At 37.1% G+C, this 24679-nt stretch overlaps 1 protein-coding gene across 1 annotated transcript in view; it reads left to right on the top strand.

Annotated features, from left to right (window-relative positions):
• The window catches only part of Rfx6 (regulatory factor X6), a 48072-nt gene extending 25774 nt beyond the window's left edge, over positions 1 to 22298 (top strand). The window contains exons 7-19 of the mRNA XM_038340313.1: positions 2191 to 2298; positions 5519 to 5596; positions 5686 to 5799; positions 7472 to 7521; positions 9117 to 9276; positions 10705 to 10849; positions 12264 to 12373; positions 13869 to 13986; positions 15411 to 15533; positions 16170 to 16376; positions 18282 to 18794; positions 19596 to 19808; positions 22123 to 22298. Coding sequence (XP_038196241.1) covers positions 2191 to 2298; positions 5519 to 5596; positions 5686 to 5799; positions 7472 to 7521; positions 9117 to 9276; positions 10705 to 10849; positions 12264 to 12373; positions 13869 to 13986; positions 15411 to 15533; positions 16170 to 16376; positions 18282 to 18794; positions 19596 to 19808; positions 22123 to 22298 — 2115 coding nt within the window. The remainder of the gene's footprint in view (positions 1 to 2190; positions 2299 to 5518; positions 5597 to 5685; positions 5800 to 7471; positions 7522 to 9116; positions 9277 to 10704; positions 10850 to 12263; positions 12374 to 13868; positions 13987 to 15410; positions 15534 to 16169; positions 16377 to 18281; positions 18795 to 19595; positions 19809 to 22122) is intronic.
• Positions 22299 to 24679: the final 2381 nt, after the last annotated feature.

The following is a 24679-nucleotide window of genomic DNA, read 5'->3' as shown; positions in this document are numbered from 1 at the left end:
CACCAAGAGTGAATGAGCATTCCCTTCCCCCACCTGCTCGCCAGAATTTGTTGTCAGCTGTTTTTTGATCTTTACTGTTCCAACTCAGGTGATATAATATTTCATAGTTACTTTGGTTTTCATTTTCATCTTTGCTAGAGAAAATGAAATTTTTTTGGAAATACTGCTTACCTATTCTTATTTTTTCTATTGTGAACTCTGTTCAAATCTATAGTCTATTTTTAATCAGTTCATGGTTTTTAACTGTTTTTTGACCTCTTTATAGATTCTGCATATATATCCTCTGTCAGGTGTATAGCTGGCAAAGATCCTTACCCAGTCTGTGGGCTCCCTTTTTACTTAGTTGGCTGCTGTCTTAGCTGATTAGGATTTTAGATTTATAAGGTCCCATGTATAAATTGTAGATCTTAATTCCTGGACACATGGAGTCTTATGCAGAAACCCCTTTCCTACACCTACATTGGAAAGAATACTACCTAGGTTTCTTTTTTTTTTTCTCCTAGAGTTTTGATGTTTCAGGTTTTACAATGAGATTATAACTTGGCCTTTCATTAAAACGAAATTCTTTCATGGTGTTGCATGCCTTTTGTCCCAGCACTCAGGAGGCAGAGGCAGATGGATCTCTATGAGTTTAAGGCCAGCCTCGTCTCGTCTACAAAGTGAGTTTCAGGACGATTGGGGCTGTTACACAGAGAAACCCTGTCTCAAAAACAAACAACAAAAAATACACAAACAACAAAAACAGAACAAAATTCTTCATTTTCAAACAGTTGGCATTTTTTTCTCTCTGGTCAACAGTACCCATCTTTGAGGGTACACTGACAATGTTCATATATGGCAAACCCAAAGCATAGAAAGTCTTTGAAATAGACTTTGAATTATGAAGACTAATTAAATGGAGTGGGTTGAAATCAACTTGCATTTATATCAGCAGATGAGGATTATTTATGTAATAGTTCTTGACTATTCTTAAATTTTTATTCAATATTTATTAAACTTGAAAATAGAGGATATGGCTAAAATTTATAACAATTAGAAAAAATGGTTTGCATGTTAATCTAATATTGATTTAAAGCTTATATAAAATCTTTCCATTTGAAACAAGTGATTTTTCAAGTATTTGATGTTAAAGACTCAAGAGTCTCCTGAACATTTTTCCTGCTTTACCATGAAAAATCTAGAAGGATATGCAATGCCTGGTACTTATAAGACAGGGTGGAAACCCTGCCTATGTATATCAGTAATATGTCTCATAAACATATGCAACATGATCTAGATGAACAAGGAAACATGAGAAATCCAGAAGTCTGAAGAAACTAGAAGGCAGAACAAAATTCCTTTCTTCCTGTCCTTTATTATAGTCATAAATTTTATTCTTGACTCAAATTTTTGATTTTTCCCTTTTAGTTTTAATTTTGTTTTCTGAGGCAAAGTCTCAGGTGGTCAAGGTTACCTCAGACTCTCTATGCAGCTGAGATCACCCAAGGGTAACCGCTTCTGAAAAGTTTAGCTGAAAAGTTTCAGAGTAGGAACAATCAGTCTGGTCTATGGGCCACAGGAAAGAGACATTCACTCTTCCTGGGTGAGTTTCCCATAGGTCTCAGGGCGGCAGTATTACACTTCGTTACACAATATGTATTTGCAATATTTTTGTAATTTGCTGAAAACTGTTTTCCTCCAGAGATGCAAAGGAATGGCAAACTTCTGAATTCAGTGTGGGGGGCATTGATGTAGAGAAGTTCAAATTACAAGTCTGGAAACCAAAAGAATTAGATGTTAATAAAGTCCTGGCAGTAATTAACCCACCTGAGACTCAGCAAGTGGATTTAGTTCTCATCATTTTGCTTATGTTACTGGCAAATGTGCAGTGAGGATCCAGCAGCCCTTGACTTTGTAGCTAAAATATTTTTAGCAACTCCAGAAGTGAATCTTATAAAATGTACCATTACTTTCTAAAAATTATGAAAAATGGCAAATATTCAAAACAAAACCCCCAAGTGACAGGGAAAATATTCTGATGACAAAGTTACTTAACATTTGGGGCGAATTGGCTGATGCATCTGCTTTATTCGATTACACAGTTTACCCAAACTTCTAAATGTGCACAGTTTGAAATGTTCATTTCTGTTTCAATGCCGAATTTGGAGTCCATAACAGTGATACTTCTTTTTGTGCCTCTCTTAACTACAGGGCGGTTTTACTCGTAAATACTCCCTTAGCTCAAAAACAGGAACATTACTTCCAGAGTTCCCCAGTGCTCAACATCTCGTGTACCAAGGATGCATTTCTAAGGACAAGGTATCAATTAAAGACACTTCTCTATCGATTTTCTGATACGCTGGCTCCCTATCTCCTTTTGCTGGGGGATCTTATGGCACTTGCAGGAAGCAGTCAGAAATCCGCATTATCAAACAGAATTGATTGATTTATAGGAGAGACAAATGTTTACTAACATTGATTAAACACTTTCCAATTAATTATTTACCATCTTTCTGATAGTGTATAATCAGAAGGTGGTAAAATAAATCCCAAAAGGCTAAAGATTATTTTTATTTAAAATTTAAAATTGAGGATATAAAGTAGACTGTGTCTACTGCGTCCAGATTTTCAATGGTAAGTTTTATAGGTTTGTTTTTGTTAGTATCGTTTTATTTCAATTGTCACTGAGCCTTTCTTCAGGACAGAGTCTGTCCCTAGCAATGAGGGGGATGTTTAGAAAATGTAAGGGTTATAAAAGATGACAAAAAGAAGAATCATTTTCATTGAGTTAATTCTATAAATATTCCTCAAAAAGAATTTCCAATGTTTCTTTACTAAAGTCTCATACTAAATCTTATTTTGTTTCTGCACTCCTAAAGTCATTTGTTGGAGAATCATTGCCTATATATTAGTGGGTACCATTATTGAATCAGAACTTATTAATCTTTTTATGTTTCCTTCAAGTAAAAGTCATTATATTCACGTTGGATGGAAGTGCTTTTGACACATTCATATTTTTTTTTTTTTGTTTTTCGACACAGGGTTTCCCTGTAGTTTCTAGAGCCTGTCCTGGAGCTAGCTCTTGTAGACCAGGCTGGCCTCGAACTCAGAGATCCGCCTGCCTCTGCCTCCCGAGTGCTGGGATTAAAGGCGTGCGCCACCACCGCCTGGCCCACATTCATATTTTGAAGTGCAAACACACAGAGATGTCATTAATATTCAACTGAATCATTTTAGCAATAGCCATTTTGTAGAAAGGGGAAGCAAAACTAGAATATTGATTTTTAAAGCTATTGATACATGTAGATGCAGAGTAACTCTAGGGCACATTTGGATGCCAGATGGACCATGCCAGGTAAGAAGAGGCCAAGTAGTAAAGATAATTTTCAGATGTTGAATACATCCATTTCCTTCTATTCTCACCTCCAACCACATTTCTTAAGGTTAACATACCTTTTATTTATAGATACAATGACTTTTTAACTAGAGAAATTGCCAATCAATGTTGACTTGTGAGGAGAATTGTGGCAAATAGTGGGACTTCACTTCTTGGAGGAAGAGTGGTATTGGCTCTACTCTGTGGAGAGGACTGCTTGCATGCAAATATGCTATGAAGATGTTTGCTGTGTAAATATACCTGGCAAGAGCCATAGAAGTAAGCAAGCGACAAAGAAACCTAGAGAGGCGAGGAACATGTGCCAATAGTTTATTTCAGTTTCTCTGCTGGCCTCCAAAGAGTTCTAATCTTTCACATTGAAATGCTGGAAGATCATTTCTCTCTCAGGTACCAAGGGTGATTTATTATGAGAACCCTGGCTTCTAAGTTCATTCCCAGTGGACTCTTTTATGAGTCCAGGGACTGACACCCTTCTCTTTATCCTGAAGGATATCTTAGCCCTTTTACCTTTTTACAGTTACCAAGATCCACAGGTGACCAATCAGTTCCTAGAAAGAGGTTGGGATTGAAGCCAAAAGCTTGAAGCACCATTTTAACAAAGCAGAGAGAGTGGAGAATGTTCTGTGAGAATCTGATCCCAGTAGATATCGGCGCCAGCAGCTGGTGGCTGCTATTTCATTGAGTGTGACCATCACTCAAGGAGATGGTCAACTCCACGACACATTTACTGTCCATAACTGAGCTGAAACTTTACTCTTTCTGGTACTGTCTAAAATGATATCTATTCTCAAAAAATAAAATCAAATTATGTTTCTGAAGAATACAATTACACTACAATTAAAGTTTGATGTCATAGGCATGTAAGTATTAAATAAACATGAAATATTAAGATATAAAATTTATGATGAGTTGTGTGTAAAGCAGCATATTTGAAAAAATAAATAAAGCAACATGTGAACTAGAATTTTAGCTAATAGATTTTGGATACCAACAAGTTATCCTTTATTAACTCATGTAAATTTAATAAAGTAATTCATTGCATTATAAAATTTTAATACATGCATATTACTTACTTTGATCATATTTGTACCCGTTGCCTACACTTTTCTCCTTTCCCTCATTCAACTATCCCCTTTATATTTCCTTAGAATGTGAAGATATAAAGTTTTGACAGTCTTATGACTTCCCTTCCATTCTTCTTGCTGTCCTTATTCTCATTTAAAAGATTTGCCTTGGTATCTATCTAAAAATAATAGCTTTGCCTAAAGTGTAGAACAAGTTTCATTTGTTTTGTCAAAAACATCCCGTTGGAGATATTTTGTGATCAGCAAACTCCTTGGAGAGAGACTGCTAATTTTCATGACATCATTATTTATTGGCAAACTAGACCATAAAGACCTATGCTGTCCCCAGAAAAAGAGGCAAAACACAAAATGTTAGGACAGACAATGACCACACCACCAAAGAGGCTGCTGTGATCAAAAGAGCTAACGCTTACCATTTTTAAAACATATACTAATCATTTCGTAAGTGTTAATTCATTTAGAATTTTTATTAAGGTGACTCTAGGGTTAAGACCTGCAACCACTACTCTACACTGTTCTTAACATCCAAAGAGTTGATGTATTTTAGTCCAGATGTGTGGTAAGACACCTTTAATTCTAGCACTTGGGAGGAGGAAGCAGGCAGATCTCTGTGAGTCTAAGGTCAATTTGGTTCATATAGTGAATTTAAAGTTGGCGAAGGCTACATAGCAAGACCTTGTCTCAACAACAACAAGTTGATGCATTTTGAGATCTTATGTTCCATTTTTCCAATAAAACATTGTTTTTATGCAGAATGAAATATTTTATGAAATGATATTTCAGTCAATAGTTTCCTTGCTACTACCTTTTAAAATGCTCTCATCACAATCATGTTGTATCATATTGCATCTGATCATGTTGTATGGCATCAGGTCACCAATTTCCTCATCTTTTTTCTTCGTTGAGTAGGTAACTTTAAATAAGGATCTGCTCCTTATTCCAGGTCCTCTGCATTGAATAAAATGTCTGGTCTAAAACAGGAACTTCAAAGTATAAAATAAATAAACAATGGATTTTTAAAAAATTCTTTAGTTAAGCTCTTTCTTCCTTAACATAGGTTGATACTCTCATAATGATGTACAAAACTCACTGCCAGTGTATCCTTGACAACGCAATCAATGGAAACTTTGAAGAGGTGAGGTGACAGGATGCTTCTCTATGGCCTTATGCAAGCGTTCACATCCTGTTCTTAATAAGTTAATGTGCTCTTTGCTCTACAACTAGATCCAGCATTTCTTACTCCACTTTTGGCAAGGAATGCCTGACCATCTCCTTCCCCTGCTAGAAAATCCTGTTATCATTGACATTTTCTGTGTTTGTGACTCAATTCTTTATAAGGTAAGTTCCTTGGGGTGCCCTAAGCATGAAGAACTTATTTTCCTTAAATGACACCCTGAATGCTTGTAACGTAGTCACAATTATTTTAAAAACTTTTTACAGTGAACAAAACCAGCTTAATTTTTTGTTCACAGCTAAGGACAATCCAAAATAAGATGGCTAATATATGAAAAACCATTACATTTTGTTACCTCTATGAGATGTTTTCATATTAACATAGTACAACATCAGCTTTCTCAGGAGAAAGCAGAATTAGATATCCTCATAGGATTAACACCTTGAAAATCTCTAGCTTGACTAAATTAATGTCCAGTTCTGTCCTTAACCTAATAAGAGTCCACAGATTTCTTTAGAATCATTGCAAGAGATACTGGAAGATGGCCAGGTTGACCTGGCCAAATATTTAGTGGGAAGGGAAAGAACATCTTCCACAGCCGAGCAGTAATGGAAGGTGAAATGATATCGCACCTTAAAATCATCTTGCCTGCATTTGCCTGCTAAGTTGTCATATGGAAAAACAAAAAGTATCATTTGAAAACATAATCTGAGAACGTTTGCGTGAAAGTTCAAACACGTTGGGCAAATGAGTTACTTTTTCATTCTCAGCTTTTTGGAAAACTAAAGGAGACACCCTTTAAAGGGAGCTACATCCCTGAGAGGCAGCTTTACAAACAGTTGACAGATTGACTTGAGGATAAGAAGTGAGGGGCCACAGTTTCTTTCTCCGCTCAGTCACCATAAAATGAAAGAATGCAAAGCTAAGTGCAGGGTTTCCTCGCCTCCACTTCAAGCTCACATTGATGGACAAGGGAGAGCAAGGACTGTCTTGGTTTTGTTTCTTTTTTATTGAATAAATGCCAATATTTACAAAGAAAGGTTCAGTTTGCACTATGTGATTGTCTGTAATGCTTACCACTTGGGAAAGCAATCGGTAGGAGAGGAGAAGTAGTTCTGAGTGAACACAGGAGAGACCTAGGCTCGGGTACACAGCTGTCACTGTCAGAGCAATACTGTTGGGATGACAGCTCAGCTCTTCTGAGAAATAGCTTTCACACACACACACACACACACACACACAGAGAGAGAGAGAGAGAGAGAGAGAGACAGAGACAGAGAGAGAGACAGAGAGAGACAGAGAGAGAGAGACAGAGAGAGAGAAAATCAATTTTAAAATTTCAGCCCATCGCAAAGATTTCTTGTTTAAGTATCAATAAGAACATTTAGTTTTCTTCTTTGTGATAGAGCCAGGAAGGCACAGAGGGCCCAGTAAACAAACAGTGTAATTTGAGATCTGTGAGGTCTTTTCCTGCTTAAAGAGAGCATCCAACTTCTAGTCCACAAAACAGTGAGTGATTAACAAGGCCAATCTATGGGTCATTCTCACTAGGGCTGTTGATTGACCGTCTCCTATGTTTGCAGACACATCACACATATCCACTCTTGTGGGAGAAGTATCTAATCTTCAGAAAGGAATGATACTATTCTCTAGGAAAGTAACAAGTAAACATAATTAATACATAGTGCATCTGGCCTTAGAAATAATTATTTCTGGTGCTGGAGATGAAGCCCTCTCATCCTAGGACCCAGGCTCAGTCTCAGTTCTGCCTAAACTCTGATTACAATTTGTTAATGTAAACAAGGTTTATGTTAACCCTGTTTTGCTTTGGTTAAGGTTCTTACAGATGTCCTCATTCCTGCAACGATGCAAGAAATGCCTGAAAGGTATGTTAAGCTAATAAAACCTGACAGGTCCTCAGAAGAATGGCAGCTTCACGCCATACATGATGCTAATGAAAACAAATGGCTTGGAATTCCAAGAATTAAGAAAAATCTTAAATTATTGTACTTTTATGATTAACTTTAATTTATTCTGCAAAATTGGAAAGTAGCATAATAAAATTACAACCATCTTTTAGCAAAGAACTAAGATCTTAAATGCTGTATTTAAAATATATGGGTAGATTTTTCACACAGCCATTTCAGGGTGAAGATATAACTTTTGGGAAAACAAACAAAATTTTTTCTTGAAAACAGTCTATAAAATAATTTAAGTTATTTTAAAACAGATAACACAAACTAATTTATGCCTTGATGCATATTCAATGCATACAGCTTGACAAAAATACTTATTTTGACATATTTTCATCAGAATGTTTTCTTTCTTTATATAATAGTTGGCCTTGGTCTAGCCAATAGTTTCTTTTAGTTATCCCTGGCACACTTTAGGCATATAATCTGCACGAGTTAGTTATACACCGCAATTTTGTATTATGGCCCAACAGCTATGCTTAATGACAAGCAGCTCGTTAGGTGACTATTTCTAACAGTAGAAACAGCTGAGCTCTATTAAGTCATATTTTTCAAAATACCTTTGACTATGCACAATTGAAAAACCGAAAGCTCAATACTATCATTATAGCAGTTCCTCCGAGAATATTTCTGCATCAGTGCATACAGCTGGGCGCTTTCCTCTTAAGAGAAGACATACTTTCCCTTCACCCAGAGAACACTGCAATTTATTTAGTAGACTCATTGTCATTGACTGATAAGTAAATGCTTAAATACTATTCAAGAGTAGATATTATAATCCAAAATTACCAAATGGGAAAGCTAGAAGTGGAGAGTTCACTTAATGTCCCAGAGGTAGCTAAACCCCAGAGTTTGACCCCAAACTTTGCTTAGTCTTTCCATTACATTTTATCACTGCTCCCCATGTACAAACCACGTAAGCTATACTTAGACTGCTTCTGTGAAACAAATATGAATATTTTAGAGTTTTAAACATTTATATGTTCTTACATACAGGCTGAAACAATTTGCAGTTTTAAACTGACTCTATTCATAGTATAGAGTCATTTGTTAAATAAAATTAGATTTGGATGATAAGAATATACTAATAAAACTGATTAAATATATAAAATGTTATAATGTCAATATATTTATCATCTAAAAAGTCAAAATACAGAATAAAAAGATGGCATAATTTTCCAAGAAATGTATTTCACAGAAAATAATGAGTTATGAGTCAATAATAATAAGGTACCTATTGATTTTGTGCTAGGATCAAACAAGGGCATTTTCCATGAGTTAAAACAGTCTTATAGCCAGCTACTATTCTTTATCCTGTTAAATAGGTGAGGGAACTAGAGTTTAATTCATTTTGAATTAAGATCATATATTTACAGCTCTAGGCTAAGTCTGTTGTCTCTGAATTTATGATTTTAGGAGTCCTAACCAGCAGGATCCATCCATAGAAATGTAGATATTCAATACATTTTTTGAACAGTGTAGAACCTAACCCAGAGTTTTCTTTTTAGCTTGCTAGCAGACATAAGAAATTTTGCTAAAAATTGGGAACAGTGGGTTGTTTCATCTTTGGAAAACTTGCCAGAAGCCCTTACTGACAAGAAAATTCCCATCGTGAGAAGATTTGTATCTTCTCTGAAGCGACAGACGTCTTTCTTGCATCTTGCTCAGGTATGGGGTCCTCCAAGAATTTGAGTCACCCAAATCAAAGGGACTCTTCCAATTAAGGATCTTTCACAATTTGAAGGAAACTAAGCATGAACATCAAGATGTAATGTGAAACCTAGGGCAAATACTAGACCCGAGAGATGATGCATAGATATAGAATTATATCTGTGTGTCTGTATTTTAGCTGACTGTATCGCATAAGCATTAATATCCTGCTCTTGGAAATAGACAATGTCCATGTGAGATGATGTGTATAGTATGATAAGAAGTTGGATGGAGAGCATTCGGTAATTCTCTACTCTGGTTTTGCAATGCTTTTGTGATTTTAATTTATTTCAAAATGAAAATAATATTACTGCAATCTCAAAATCAAGATACCAACTGGTATAAGTTAGAGTTGTGAGGAATGAGGCTGTGCGGTTCCTTTCTTACATTTATCTTTTCACGTGAGTATGCGTGTGTCTGTGTATGTGCAGAGGAGTACAGGCGTCTGGAGAGGCCAGAGGCATTGGATATCCCAGAGTTAGAGTTACAGGTGGTGGCGAACTGACTGACATAGGTACTGGGAATCAAATTTAACCCTCTTGAAGAGCAGTATGTGCTTTTACCCTCTGAGCCATCTTTCCAGCCTGTGCGGTATATAATGTTATTAAACCTCCAAACCCTCTTCACTCTAAACGGCTACCGACAGTCACTGTCAAATATGGAGCAGCAAACGAATTCATAAGTAGGAAAATCACATACGGTTGTCACTGTCACTTAACTGTTGGCTCTGTGAAGGTTTTCAGTGTCCTGAATGAAAAACAAACAAAGAAACTAGTTAGATAGGTCCAGATAAGAAATGTAACATGAAAATGTTATTTTTAAAATAATCATCATTTTAATCATCCTCACTTTATGATGATAGATCAAAAGCAGTATTTCCATCTTCTAAATCTCAAACAAAATTTCAAATCTATTTCAAAAATGACCATGAGCTTCAGTTATTGCTTTTAATTTTAAAATGAGGAAAAAGTTTCAGCAGATGAGGTAATTCTGTCATTAAGTATTTGCCATACAAACATGAGGACCAGCACTCACACAAAAGTCAGGCATGGCAGCAGCTTATACCCATAAAGCCGGTGCAGAGAAGACAGAGCAATGAGGGTCCCTGGGGCTTTCTGGCCAGTCAGTCTAGTTGAATCGGTAAATTCTGGGTTTTTATCTCAAAAAATGGTGTAGAGAGAAACTAAGAAAGGCACCCAATGTAGACCTCTGGCCTCCACAGGGACACATGCATACAAATACATACAAACATATATTTATACACAGATAAGCTCCAAAGTTATTTATGATTGTCTTCCTTCAAGAAGCTACCTTTATCAAAACTAAAGACTTTCTCCGATAGACTATAATTGATACACTTTAGTGTCTTTTTCTGTCCATGTGCAGATTGCCAGACCAGCTCTCTTTGACCAGCATGTGGTGAATTCCATGGTATCAGACATTGAAAAGGTTGACTTAAACAGCATCGGATCTCAGGCGCTTCTCACCATACCCAGCAGTACAGACACGGAGTCTGACATCTACAGTGAACGTGAGTCTGTTTAGCTAAAACTACAGAGTCTCCTAATTTTGACACTGTCATCGGCCCTTTGGTATAAATTAGGGGGCAGGGAGGCTGTGCCATTCATTGTAGGGCATTTATCAGCATCATTGGCTTCTGTGCACTAGGTGCCACGAACAGCACATTCCCTCCAGTTGTGGCAACCAAAAATGTCTCTAGAAGATACCAAATGTCCCTGACAACAAAATGACATCTACTGGAGAAAGTCTTATGGAAACATTTTAATTAAAAACAAACAAATAAACAAAAACTGTGCTCATTGAAAAGCTATACTTACTGTGGAAAATACTGAAGAAAATGAAAGAGAATGAAAATTTACTGTCCAGAAACAACCAAAACATGAATAACCAGGAAACGATCCACATGGCTTTGAGTTTTCCGAACTTTCTTCCACTTTTATATGAGATACAATAATATTTACTTATGTCCTATGTTCCTGTCATTGTACTGTTTTTGACACATATAAAGATTGTGCTTTAACACAATGCTATTAAAAATACAGATCTGAGTCAGGCTTAGATGATTTGACCAAGTTAACCAAACCCATGTGTGTGGTTAAGCATCTGTGCTCAATACTAAGGAATAGCAGCAGACTACTTTCCCATTATTTTCTGTCTGCTAAGACAGAGCCTGCAGCTTCCTACAGAACATGGCAGTGGCTTGATCTTGGAGCCCAACATCAAGCCTCATTTCAGTTAACTCTATTAATTCCGTGGTTCATAAGACCACAACCCTTCAACAAGTTAATAATCCTAGATGGTCCCTTTAAATTTTATGAGCGATGTTATCTGCGTAAATGGCTCAGTTCTGCAGTACAGAGCTTAATTTGTAGAAAATAGTCTTTCAGAAATCAGAAAACCAACAAGCCTAGCCTAGGCCATTTGTTAGCTTTCCACGTAGCTAATGAGTTATTTCCAATAAATCAAAGGACTGAATTTAAAAGGAATATCATCATATTAATTATTCCTATCAAGTACATGTGTAAATACACACATATAAAGTATAAACCTATATTTCAGTATATCCTGAGACAGATACACTGATGACTATAAGCATTTTTGTTACTATTAACAGGATAAGAAGTTAGTGCATTTCACATATTGATCCATCTCTCTTGATGCCACAGCATTTCTAATGATTTATAGCTCAAAGTTTTGTCTTGGGTTCAAAGTAGTTGTGGTATATTTTAATTTTTACTTACCACAATGCTAATTATTCATAATGGCAGGTTTTGTTATGAGATTTTCCTTTATGCATATAATGTATTTTGATCATATTTATCCTTAATTACCCTTCTTCCTCCCACTCCCATTGATTCCCTTTCTCTTCCCAACTATTGTGTGTTCTCCTACTGTTCTCCCTTCTCTTCTTTTTGACATGGTAGATGACTCTATCACTGTGTTCCATGAACTGAAGGATCTCCTTAAGAAGAATGCTACAGTCGAGGCATTTATTGAGTGGTTGGATACTGTGGTAGAGCAGAGAGTTATTAAGGTAATTTTATGAAAAATTCAGCAAGTATTTTTAAGAAAAAAAATCCTAAACTGTCTGGTTTTTCTTTTTTTCTTTTTTTGGACTGGTGTGGAAAAGGCCCGTACTGTGTATTTCTAAATCGTAATTTGTTTATTTGTGATAACAAGGAACTGGGGACAGCCTAAATGGCAATCAACAGATAAACGGATAGCAAAAAATGTGGTACATATATGCAGTGGAATTTTTTCACCTTTTATAAAAGATGAAATTTTTTGGAAAATGGCTGGATCTGGGAAACAGTATTAAGTGAGGTGATCCAAGCCCCCAAAGACAAAACCATGTGTTTTTCCTCACACATGAGCCTGAGATGGAGTCTGAAACTGCGTACACATTACATGTAACCGTGGGTAAAGGCAAGGGCAAAAACAGGTGATGAGAAAGGAGAAGGTGGGGGAAAGGATACATGACAGATGAGCGAGGTAAGACTAGGGTGGGATTATGCGGAGTTCAAGTGTAGCAGCTGAGGGGAAGAGATGAGGAGAAGGAGCATCTGCTAAAATATACTTTGCTCAACAATGCCATAATGAGATTTTATAGCTTGTTTGTTGATCTTAAAATATTAAAATTCTTTGTAAAATTTTTGATACCCTATAAAACTGAATGACCCAAATATTAAAATTAGGACACAACCAGTTTGAAAGCACTGAACATGGAGTCAGTTCTGATTCTTTCTTAATCACAGGCTAAGGGATACTATTTTTTCCCTACCATCAGTTTATACAGTTACACCTGAACAACAGCATTAATTAAAGATAAACTTTGAAATGGAAAGATTTGCATCTTTCCAAAGAAGCAAATTTTCTTTATACTTATTGGAACTGTGATTTTTATACACTAAAATTCTGATTCCGAAAGGTCACAATTTTACATTTTCTATTTGGTCTCTTCAACTCTTTCAGTTAACCTTCAAGTCATCCATCATGAAGAAAGGCATTGAGAACAAATATGTCCCTCACTAGCTGGCACGAGCCACTCCATATCAAGGAAACTGGTTATAGTCTGGGGACTTTTTGTTCAGGAAGGAAAACAGACTCTCGCTCAGTACCAGAGAAGTCTGTTAATCATTTACAGAAAAGTGAAAGCCTCGCTTCATACCTTACCTTCTGTCCTTCTTACAGCTTTATCAAAAACAATTGAAGATAAAAATATACTGTAAATTATTTCATTTTATAATCTAATTCTGATAGGAAACCAAGTTATAAAGAATAAAGATATAGTGTCTTTAAAATTACAAAACAAAATAACAAAAACAAAAGCAAAAATCAAAATAAACCAAAGCAAAAAAAACATCCACAGGCTGAAGTTAAAACTTGCTGGACAAATCGTTTTTATTTGTTTAAACAAGTATGGAGTCACACTATCTGCTTGTCGGACAGTTTATCTGCTGTTCATCTGGACAGGACACACGTGCAGTGAAAGCAGATTTCATAGCTTCGTTTTGCTCTTTTACTTTTAGACAAGCAAACAAAATGGAAGATCTCTGAAGAAGAGGGCTCAAGACTTCCTGCTAAAGTGGAGCTTCTTCGGTGCCCGTGTAATGCACAGCCTCACCCTGAACAACGCGTCGAGCTTTGGTACTCAGTGTGCTTTCTAATGATTGGTTTCTGCATCATCTCACTCTTTCTAATGATTGGTTTCTGCATCATCTCACTCTTTCTTCAGTTCATCCATTTTCAACGCCTTATTGCTGATTTTTTTTCCTTCTCAAAACAGAACTGAATGTCAACCACATAGAAAATGGTAGTTATGAGTTGCGGTTCTGGAATCAGATGCTTGCAATGTCAAATCCTAATGCTGTTTCTTTCCCTGAGGATTTCCTTAGTGTTCCCTAAGCCAGTCTGAGGAATATTCTCTTCATAACATATAGGTCTTAGGTGAGGTGATCTAAATAAAAACACCTTTCCCTACATAAACCATGCATAGAAGTGCTTGCATAGATTTTCTTCACAAAACAAGCAAGTAAAAGCAATAACTGCAACTCACTTCCCCAAAGGCTCTACTCACTGTGTAATAAAGCTGCCTCTTGCATCTTTCCTCAGGATCCACACAGCTGTACTTGAAGAATCCATGTGTAACTTAGAAGGCACAGGTTCCTAAGTTTTGAACTGTCTTGCCTAATTTTTAAACCCGCAATATAAATCGAGTTGTTTGCTCTCTCAAAATGTTGCTATCTTGTTTGCCCTAAACTTTCCGAGCTCACAGATTTTCAGTTACAATACTGAATATATAGACAGTGGATTGGGTTTTAAGAACTTATCATATTACAAAACAGATTTGAGTCAACTAAAGTTTCATCTAGGGTTCAAAAGAATTGAAGTCAAATATGTGTTGCCAGGTCAAAAACAATATAGTCTATCATTTCAAATATTTTTTAATTATTTTCAAATTTCTTAAAATGCACAGCGTTGGTCTGACTTTAGTATACAGGAAAGACTTTTGTTAGGAAAATGGTTGAAGAGTTCAAAGAGCTTTAAAGTTCCCAGGTCTGTCTTTCACATGAAAATCACTCATTGGCTTTTATTTTTAAATCAAATATGGTTCAAGCTAGAAAGACATCTTATTTGATAAAAATTTCAGAGAACGTTGGCCACCGTCTAATTATTTAGTACAATGTAAACAGAAATCAAGCAGAAGAGAGCTCATTCTCCCCAGCTAAAGCTTATCATGCTCCGGTGTGTGCCCTCTCAAAGCATAAAGCCTGTCTCACTTTCATCCGTGTTTCCCTTTGATGTAATTAGTGGCCAAAGGACTGGCAGGACAGTGCACACAGGGAGCTGAGCAGGAGGTACACAGAAAGATTAGAGACCCAAGTGAAGCATGTTGGTCTTAGCGGGTCATTTAAAGTCCAACACGTATTTGTTTATTTCAGTTGTTCCTTGTAAAGTGTGGTGAGATGGTCACAAAGATAAGCTTTTTCTCCCTTCCCTTTTCTCCCTCCTTCCCCCCTTTTCCTCCCTTCCCCCTTTCTCTCTGTGCATGCCCCTCTTCTATAAACAAGGTTCTTTCCACCTGATCCGGATGCTTCTGGATGAATACATTCTCCTGGCCATGGAGACTCAATTTAACAATGACAAAGAGCAGGAACTACAGAATCTATTGGACAAATATATGAAGAACTCAGGTAACTTAAATGACTATTATACTTTCCATGTTTCCTTATCGAAACCCGAGTTTAAAGATCTGCAGGCGCACATGGGGGGTTTCTCTAGTCTCAGTTTTCCCCCCAGCTCAGCACCGCTAGCATCGTACCTGAATCCCGGATGGAGTAGTACCCTTTCCCCTCCATTTAGACACAGCAGTGAAAGTTTCTCCATGGAAGCTGGAAGTTTACACCACTTAATAGTCTTAATTTCTGAGACTTTAGATGAAGTTAGAGAAGCATCTGCCATATACCCCCACCAAAAATTCTTGTAATCCAAACAACACATGTAGAAATGCCATATAGAAACACAACAGAAGATGGGAGGGAGAAGGATAGCCCGTTTCAGGTGAGAAGCCAGCATTGAGACCTGTTTAGCCCAGAGTGGGTTGTTTAGTGCCCTTCAGAATATACCCTTCCACAAATACCCAACTAACAAACCCAGTGCCATCAATATCAAAGCCTTCCAGCCTGTCTCCTGTGGAAAATATGATGCAGGAGTTTCCAGATTCATTACTCAATCAAGATCCACTTTCAGGGTCTTTTGCTTGGGCTTGTCAATGAAGAGCATTTCACATTCCCCTCTTTGTCACTTTAAAATACCAATACCATTTACAGATGCGAGTAAAGCTGCCTTCTTGGCTTCCCCGAGCTCGTGCTTTCTGGCCAACCGTAATAAGGGCAGCTCACTTTCCAGTGACACCGTGAAGAATGAAAGCCACGTGGAGACAGCCTATGTCCCTCTGCCTTCCAGCCAGCCTGCAGCCATACCATCCGCTCTGCACCCGTTCCCATCTGAGAATGCTGAGACAATGTCACTCCCAGGTATGCGGAGAAACAAGAAAGCACACCTAGCATGTTCCAGCCCACCACAGTGGGCCCATTCCTTCTTTTCTCTCAACACTTCCAAACCCAGGAATACCAAGGCGAAAAGCATTTTATATTGTAAAAGAAAAAGAAGTTTTTTAAACATAAGAGTTTAGATTTCTCACTTTTTGCAATACTATTTATATTTACTTATGAGATTATCACATACAAACAATAACTCATATCAGAAGCAAGAAAACATATCTTCATCTAAGAGAAGGAAACCTATCTTAGATATGCATAGAATCTTTAAGATTCTTTGACGATAAAGTGTGGGCTGCTTTCCAGGCATGGTGGCAGACATCTGTACTCCCAGCATTCAGGGAACTGAGGTAATGAGTTCAATCCTGGCTGAGTTTTACAGCAAAACCCTACCTTTTTCTTTCTCCTTTAACACCAAATTATTTACTTCATAAAAAATACATTGCATTGCACTTTATTTAAAATTAAAATCCCTTACTGTACATGAACTATTAACACAAAGAACATTTCAACTGACAGAATTTTCAGATTCTACTTTTAAAACATAATTTCTTTATTGATTCTTTGGGAATTTCACATCATGCACTCCAATTCCCAGTTCCCTGTATCTCCCTTTGCCCTTGCAGCATCCCTCCTCCCCCAAAATTAAACAACAACAAAAAGACCTCTTGGTTCCTGCTCCTCCTTCTTTCCTGCCTCTCCAATAGCTCTTCATACACTCTACCCTTTTACCCAATCAGCTTTACGTGCAAATGTTCATTGCAATGAGTCATTGGTCAGATTCAAGGCCTGTGGTTTCTGGTACACCATCATCACTGAACCTTTACCAAAACTCCTCTGGTATATCCTGCCACTTTCCTCAGTAATAGAGATCCTGCAGGTATTGTTCCACAGGACCGGTCCCTTCATGAGCAGGACATAAATGGGGTAGATGTTAGGTTGGGCCAACCTCAGGCCCTGGATGTGGACCTGGGTAGTAGCTGTGCCCAAAATTCTGCCCTTAAAAACTGGGTTGTTTATTTGATTTTTGGCTTTGATGAGATGACTGTTCTGGTCACTGAAGGACTGCTATACAATAATTTTATGCTTTGCAGCAAAATGAATTTTCAGTGATGTGAACTAGATGTCAGAGAATATTTTAAGTATGCTTATTGGCTCATGGACTTTATAAAAGTCCAATTTTGTTTATTAATTCATTGGGCATGCAGAATTTTAAGACAAGAGAGTCCTTGTAACACCATTGTTTAATTATCCCCAGGAAAGCCCAGGAAGTTGGAGACATTTGTAAATCCCATTGCTTGACAGTGGCATATCCATGATATTTTCAGCTGTCTCTTAAATAATGGACACTGCATTGTCAATGCATTTTTCTATTATTGAATACTAAATCAGTTGGATTTTTATTATAGTACAGTGTGGGCATCATGCTCCTTTGCCCATCTTACTTGTAACTTTTTTTTTTAATTAAAAATATTTTTCACTAGTCTGGTCTACAAAGTTCCAGGACTAACATACATGTACATTGAAACCTTGTCTTGAAAAGCCAAATAAAAGAATTTTTTTTTATACAGTATATTTTGATCACATTCTTCCCTTTCCTCCTTCCAGCTCCTCCCGGATTACCCCAGATCCTCCCCACCTCCCCTACCCTGTGAGAAAATGAAACAATCCCAGATTTTACTCTTACCGACTCCAAGTTACCACTGCTGTAAAATATAGCTGTTTTGTGCTATATATTCTCCCATTCAGTTATTCATAAGAAGTAGGAATTACTAAATTGGAACAAAGGGTACTTTAATAAACCATTTGAATACTTTTAAAGCCATAGTCCTATCTGCTTACTCTGCTGCTCACAGAATGCTCTCGCTCTTTTTTTTCCAGGTCAAATAGAGCTTTCACAGAGTACTGGCCATCTGATGACACCTCCTATTTCTCCAGCCATGGCAAGCCGAGGGAGCGTCATTAACCAAGGACCAATGGCAGGCAGACCCCCAAGTGTGGACTCAGTCCTCCCAGTTCCAACACACTGCTCAACGTATCCAGAGCCAATTTATCCTACCCTCCCTCCAGCCAACCATGACTTGTATGGGACTAACTCCAACTATCAGACGGTGTTTAGGACACAGTCTCACCCTGCGTCAAGTCTCTTTCCTCCTCGTGCAGAGCATGGGCGCTGCATGGCCTGGACTGAACAACAGCTTTCTAGAGACTTCTTCGGTGGCAGTTGTGCTGGGTCTCCATATAATCCCAGGCCACCTTCCAGCTATGGACCCTCCACACACACGCAAGAGTCACATGGCATGCAGTTTCTGAGCACAGGAAGCTTCAATTTCCTTAGTAATGCAGGAGCTGGCAGCTGCCAAGGAGCCCCTTTGCCTTCTAATTCTCCTAATGGTATATAACTTTGAAAGACATTTCCCTGGCTTTTGAGAGGCAGTAGAGCAATCTGATATGGGGTTTCACCTCTGCTGAGCAATGCGCCTTCCAGTAAAAACTGTAAAAAAAAAAAAAATCATGAAATTTTAGCTCTCGTAGAATGCATCTGCCACACCCGAACATATTCTTTAATTCTTTGTATTTATTAAAGTTTATCATAAGTGATTTGAAAACAGTCAAAACATATGCCAGATACTTACAAATAAGAATATTTTTTTTCTTTGACAACATTTTCCATGGAAGCTATGTCTTTCAGAGAATTAACAGCACATAAGACTGGCTCTATAATCAATATTCCCTGTTGGGTTGAAAATAAAACCTGAGGTTAAGAAAACTGAAAGGCCTCTGAATTCATTAAACTTTTAAAAAGACTTTCTCCTAGGTGTAGCCCAGTCTTTCAGCCAGGAATATGGTTCTGTAAATAGAAATTATGTTTGAGATGTAAGCTTTAAAGGGAAAACAGTACTTGTGACTTTCTTCATAAACATGCATTATAAAAAACAGGGTAAAGATAGATAAAGAAAATATGACAATGGTATAGTCAGTCTCAAAATGAATAAAATGTCAGTTACCTTTTAACTCAAAAATATAATACTAAACCATACTACCTAAAAGTGTGAGTCCAACGCTCAAGTTAATAGAAATGATATTGATCATTTGATGTTTTAAAGACTATACCCAACTATGTTGCTGCTTTTGCCTTTCCTGGGGTGATTCAGTAACAAGCCAACAGAATATTCTCAACTTGTTCTATTCTAGGATACTATGGAAACACTGTAAACTACTCAGAGACTCACAGGCTGGGATCGATGGTGAACCAACATGTCTCTGTCATCAGCAGCGTTCGCTCACTGCCTCCCTACAGTGATATTCATGATCCACTTAACATTTTAGATGACAGCAGCCGGAAACAGAGTGGCTCGTTTTATCCAGACACATCCTCTCCAGTTGCATGTCGGACTCCTGTAGTAGGTAAGTTGTTTTCATGGCCATTGAAAACATTTTAAGAAGTGACAGACTTCAGATACACAGAATAACCTGGTTGGGTAGGGGGAGTCTAGTTTTGGGCGTGGGGGTAGGGGAGTCCAGGTGAACTAGGCATGCATGACCCTAAAGTAATTTATCACTAGACTCGAAGCTGTTTTTGTGTTTGAGTGAAGAGTAAACTTCCATTTCTTATTCTTTGTATGATTAGTGCACATAGTGTTTAAGATCTTTTGCTCCTTTCAAATATAATAATAAATTATGTTTGTGTATAAAACTTATAGTATAGCTTTTCAAAGGATTCTCAATACTAGCAAGCTTTATGGGAACAAGAATGATACATTTTTCTCATTCCTTTATGACTAGAGTGGACTCAAGACTCCATAATCTCCATCAGCACCTTATACCACTGGGAGTGTTTGCAAAAATGTATCCATTGATGGTGGCAGCTAGCATTTTTCCAATTTTTCTTTCTTTTTTGGAAAATGAGATTAAGCACCCAGGCAGAAAATGTGGCTATTTTTAATTATTCTGTAACATACAATTCAAGTCAAAGTGAGCAAATCAGTGTGTCTGCTATGAAGTCTTCTAGCTGCTTCTTCCAACCTGAGCCTCATCTGTGAAGGAACTAGATGCACCACCTCATTGTCTAAACAGCAGAAACTTAGCTAATCAATGAGTAGAAAAGAACACAAACTATTCCCGAGGCTTCGGGTGTGGCTCCAGTGGCACAACCCTTGCCTGTCATATGTGAAGCCTTGGATTTGACTTCTAGCACCAAGCTAGCAACCTCAATCTATACACACACACAGTCTACTTTAATTAGTAAGTTATTTCTGATAACATAGGTTTTGAACTTAAATTTATGAGTACATTTAGTTTGGAGAATTAATAATGAAGCAACACAGGAAAGGTGTGCATTCATCCAGTTTCAAAAGAAGAGTGTTCATGTTTACATGAGAGAATTCAAATCTTCAATGGAATTGATTTTTGCATTGATGTAAGTGATGGGCATATGACACCCAATAGAAACCCTGGGAAAATGAAATAAATTCCATCTCTCATCGCTCAGTGTACTTTTCCAATAATTCAATAGGAAGTACTTCTTCCCTTCCTGTGGCCACAGAAATGTGCCCTGAGTGGTCTAGCGGCTCATCCCCTGCTATCTGCTAATAGTCATTGCTTCTAGGTTACTCTAATGAAGCAGAAAATTCCACTTCAGGACATTTCCTCACCACCAGACTAAAATGTGCCTCGTTGCTACTGTTACTATTAGTTCTGTTTACTTGTAGAGATAATGGACGCTTTGATGGAACATGCCTTGGAAGTAGGGTGGATTCTAAGCTTTAGCTGTCAGAGCTGGCTACTGAGCAGATTGCAACCTGGGTTTCAGAATGAAAGAAGAAAGGGAATAAGTGAACAAGCACTGTAGGGCCTGGGACTTATTAAATCTTCATTAGTTATAAAGCCTGATCCTTAGAGATAGAGAACACATTGCCTTGACAATGAGACGGCATTAGCCATGCCAGAGAGACCTAGACCTCTTGATCACCTTAGTGAAGTTTTTTTAAAGCAACTATATATCAGACCCTAAGTATGGGGATAATGAGGTAATCAGTACATAGTTTCTGCTTGGAGGAAGTTTATGTTCTAGAAGGGAAGAGTAAGGCAATGAATATGAAAATTTATACATTACAAAGATAATTTCATCAGCATAGGCTTTCTCTCATATATGGAACCTGGATGTAAATAAATAAATATGAACATGTAGTTATGTGTGTATATATGTATGTGTATATGAGAGAAGTACATTTATATATGTTTATACATATAGGTCATAAAGTATCATGAAAAAGGAGGAATAACTCTTAATAGATATGGAATATATACATACAAATATATATATACATATATATATATATGAGATGGAATTGTGTAATGAGAAAGTAGACAGGATTAACTTGGGAGGGGGGAAATCAGCTGAAGGAGAAAGGGAGTTTGGGGAAGGTCTAATGAGAGATGGAAACAAATCAGAACAAGTATAAAGACCATAAATGCTATGATAATACCAATTACTTTTAATAATAACCAAAAGCAATTTATTAAAAGGTAACTTTAACTTTTAATATAATATTTTCTTCTATGAAATAATAGATGACAGGACAATGAATGGTCACATTTAAAACAACTGATACATGTTAAAATGCAAAAAACATAAAGACATAAAGAAGTTCTAAGTGAATAGCACTTGAAGAAAAAGGAAAAATTTGTTTTAAATTGTTGATTATATTTTCCCTTCTAGCCTCCAACTTGCAAACCCAGGTTCCTTCATCTTCATCCCAGTGTATGTATGGAACATCCAATCAGTATCCAGTGCAAGATAACCTAGACTCCAATGGAGCAAGCAATAGAGAAATGGTGTCCTCTTTACCACCCATTAACACTGTGTTCATGGGGACAGCAGCTGGAGGCACTTAAATGAACAATGTGGAATGCATCTGAAACTCAAAATCTCTGTTGTATTGATGCCATGATCCATCCCCAGCTATAATGAGAGCAAAGAAAGAAGGGGCAGTGGCTGAATGTGTTTTTCAGATCGCAGATACTTTGGACAATTCCATAATAAATGGGAATGTTTGTATTGTGCACAAAGAGGTAAAAATGTGAAGTCATTAATGATCATAACTTCAAACACTACCAAATGAAACCAATGGAAATTTAAAGATGCATTTAAAGATGCAGACATTACAAAATGTAATGTTTCACTTTCTAATTTATTAAAAAAAAACTATATTCCTTCATCTGTGGTTTCTAAAACAAGAAAATATATTCAATCCCTTTACAAAATCTTTAATTTATTAGGCTCTCCTAATCATTGTTTACTATCACTTATTTGACAAAAAGTCAAATGTCTATGTTCTACCTCCTGTGGAAATGTTTACAAGGTCAGGACTTAAGTGTATGCAGCTCAGACCAAAGTGACTTGACCTTCTCGCCCTGTGCATTAGTGTGGTGATTCCTGTTATATAGCAGTGTTCCAATTCTATGTAACTGAATAGAAATGACAAACACTTTCCTTCTTTATTTAAAATGATACAAGGAAATTAAAAAGAATGTATGAAAGCATTTTCAAAGGTGTGATCATTCTTAGGACTGATGCTATTCCTGAAGAACATGGGGACTTGTAGGCTGAAGTGCTTCGAGTATGAAATAAAAAAATAAAAAAGATTGCTGCTTAAGACATTATAATTCAAGAGCATTTGTGTTTCAGACTCCTTACCTATACATGTCAAGAAATTAGACCATTTAATTTTCCTTGCATTTAAAAGCCATTGTTTATCAAGTACCTTGCTAAAACTCAGGGAAGGAATAGGTATTCAGGGATCATCTGGATGCAAAGCCTAGTTCAGAAGTGAATTATGGGTAATGCAACTGATAGCACCATCTATCTATATATGTTTTTTTTCCATATGTTGTGTCTGTGAGGGTCACGACCTATACTAGAAGACATCCGTTAACTATAAAGAATCTCTTATAATCTTATGATAGAGCTCATACTATTTGTGTAGAGAATTAGGTTATGCTACAAGCTCCAGGTACATCAAAAAATTTGACAGTGACAAATATCCATGATATATCACTCTTTAGTTGGAAAAAATAAACTATGGTGTTGGTTTTCAACAAGAAATTAGCAACTGTTTGTGGACTTATTGGGATATGCTACCATTTGTTTAGTAGCATGCACTTAGTAGCATGCGGTATGATCTGACGAACAAGCAGAGAAAGCAGTCTTAGCAAATCATGAGAAACACGAAATACAAAGCTAAGTGTTCTATTCCTTCCACTAATAATATGTTGTTACTACAAAGAAGGCTGAAACTATAGCCTTGGGATGAAATAACATTAGTAAGAAGTTTTTAGACATAGCTCTTGAGAGTTACGAATCAAAATTTCAAGGCGTTTAGTACTGTTAGATACTATGTTATATAACTTGGAAAAATATAAAAATTAAAGTGGCACTGCCATACTTTAAAACATCCTGTGTGGATACAAAAGGATGGGGTGAAAGGAAATTAAAGCTTGAAGTTTCAAGTGTAGAAAAATAGCATTGAATAAATGATGTTCCAGGAGCATCTAAAAGCATTACAGGATGAGAGAAACAGACTGGATAAGAGACAATGTCATGTATAATTGGTCTTTAGGCTTATTCTCCAGACTTATTTGCAAGGTATCAAGTGGAAATAGTTGACCAAAGTGTGTGCAGAAACCCAAAAGACAGGAAAGGAGCATCTCTGGACTTCATGTCCTCCTGACTGATGCTGACTTCAAGAAGCAACACCTAACTGGTGTGGGACAATTTTATTCTGTCAATTATATTTTAAATAAACACTGATTGATCAGTAGCCTGGCAGGAAGTATAGGCAGGACAACCAGAAAGGAAGTAGAGGTGGGTCAATGAGAACAGGAGAATTCCGGGAAGAAGGAAGCCTATTCCTTTGCAGTCCTGACAGGGACAGAAGAAGTAAGATGTGACTGCCTCACTGTAAAAGGTACTGGGCCACATGGCTAACACAGATGAGAATAATGGGCTAATATAAGTTGTAAGAATAATAAGAAGCCTAAGCTAATGAGCTAATCAGTTTATAACTAATATAGACCTCTTTCTATTTCTATTACTTTGGGCCTTAATGATTGTGGGAATTGGGCAGTACAGAAACCCTGACAATGCCTAATTAACTTTCTCTTTGTCCTGGAGAATGGCTTTTGGAGTCTCTGTTTGCTAGATGCTAGACAGTATTTCCCAATGCTGTCTACTGGTATTCACATAAGCTGACTCTGCCTTGTATAACTATTCTTAT

This window comes from Arvicola amphibius, chromosome 8 (genome assembly GCF_903992535.2).
Source record: "Arvicola amphibius chromosome 8, mArvAmp1.2, whole genome shotgun sequence".
Taxonomy (NCBI): domain Eukaryota; kingdom Metazoa; phylum Chordata; class Mammalia; order Rodentia; family Cricetidae; genus Arvicola; species Arvicola amphibius.
The sequence above is the reverse complement of the archived record's forward strand: the minus strand, read 5'-3'. Positions and strand labels throughout refer to the sequence as shown.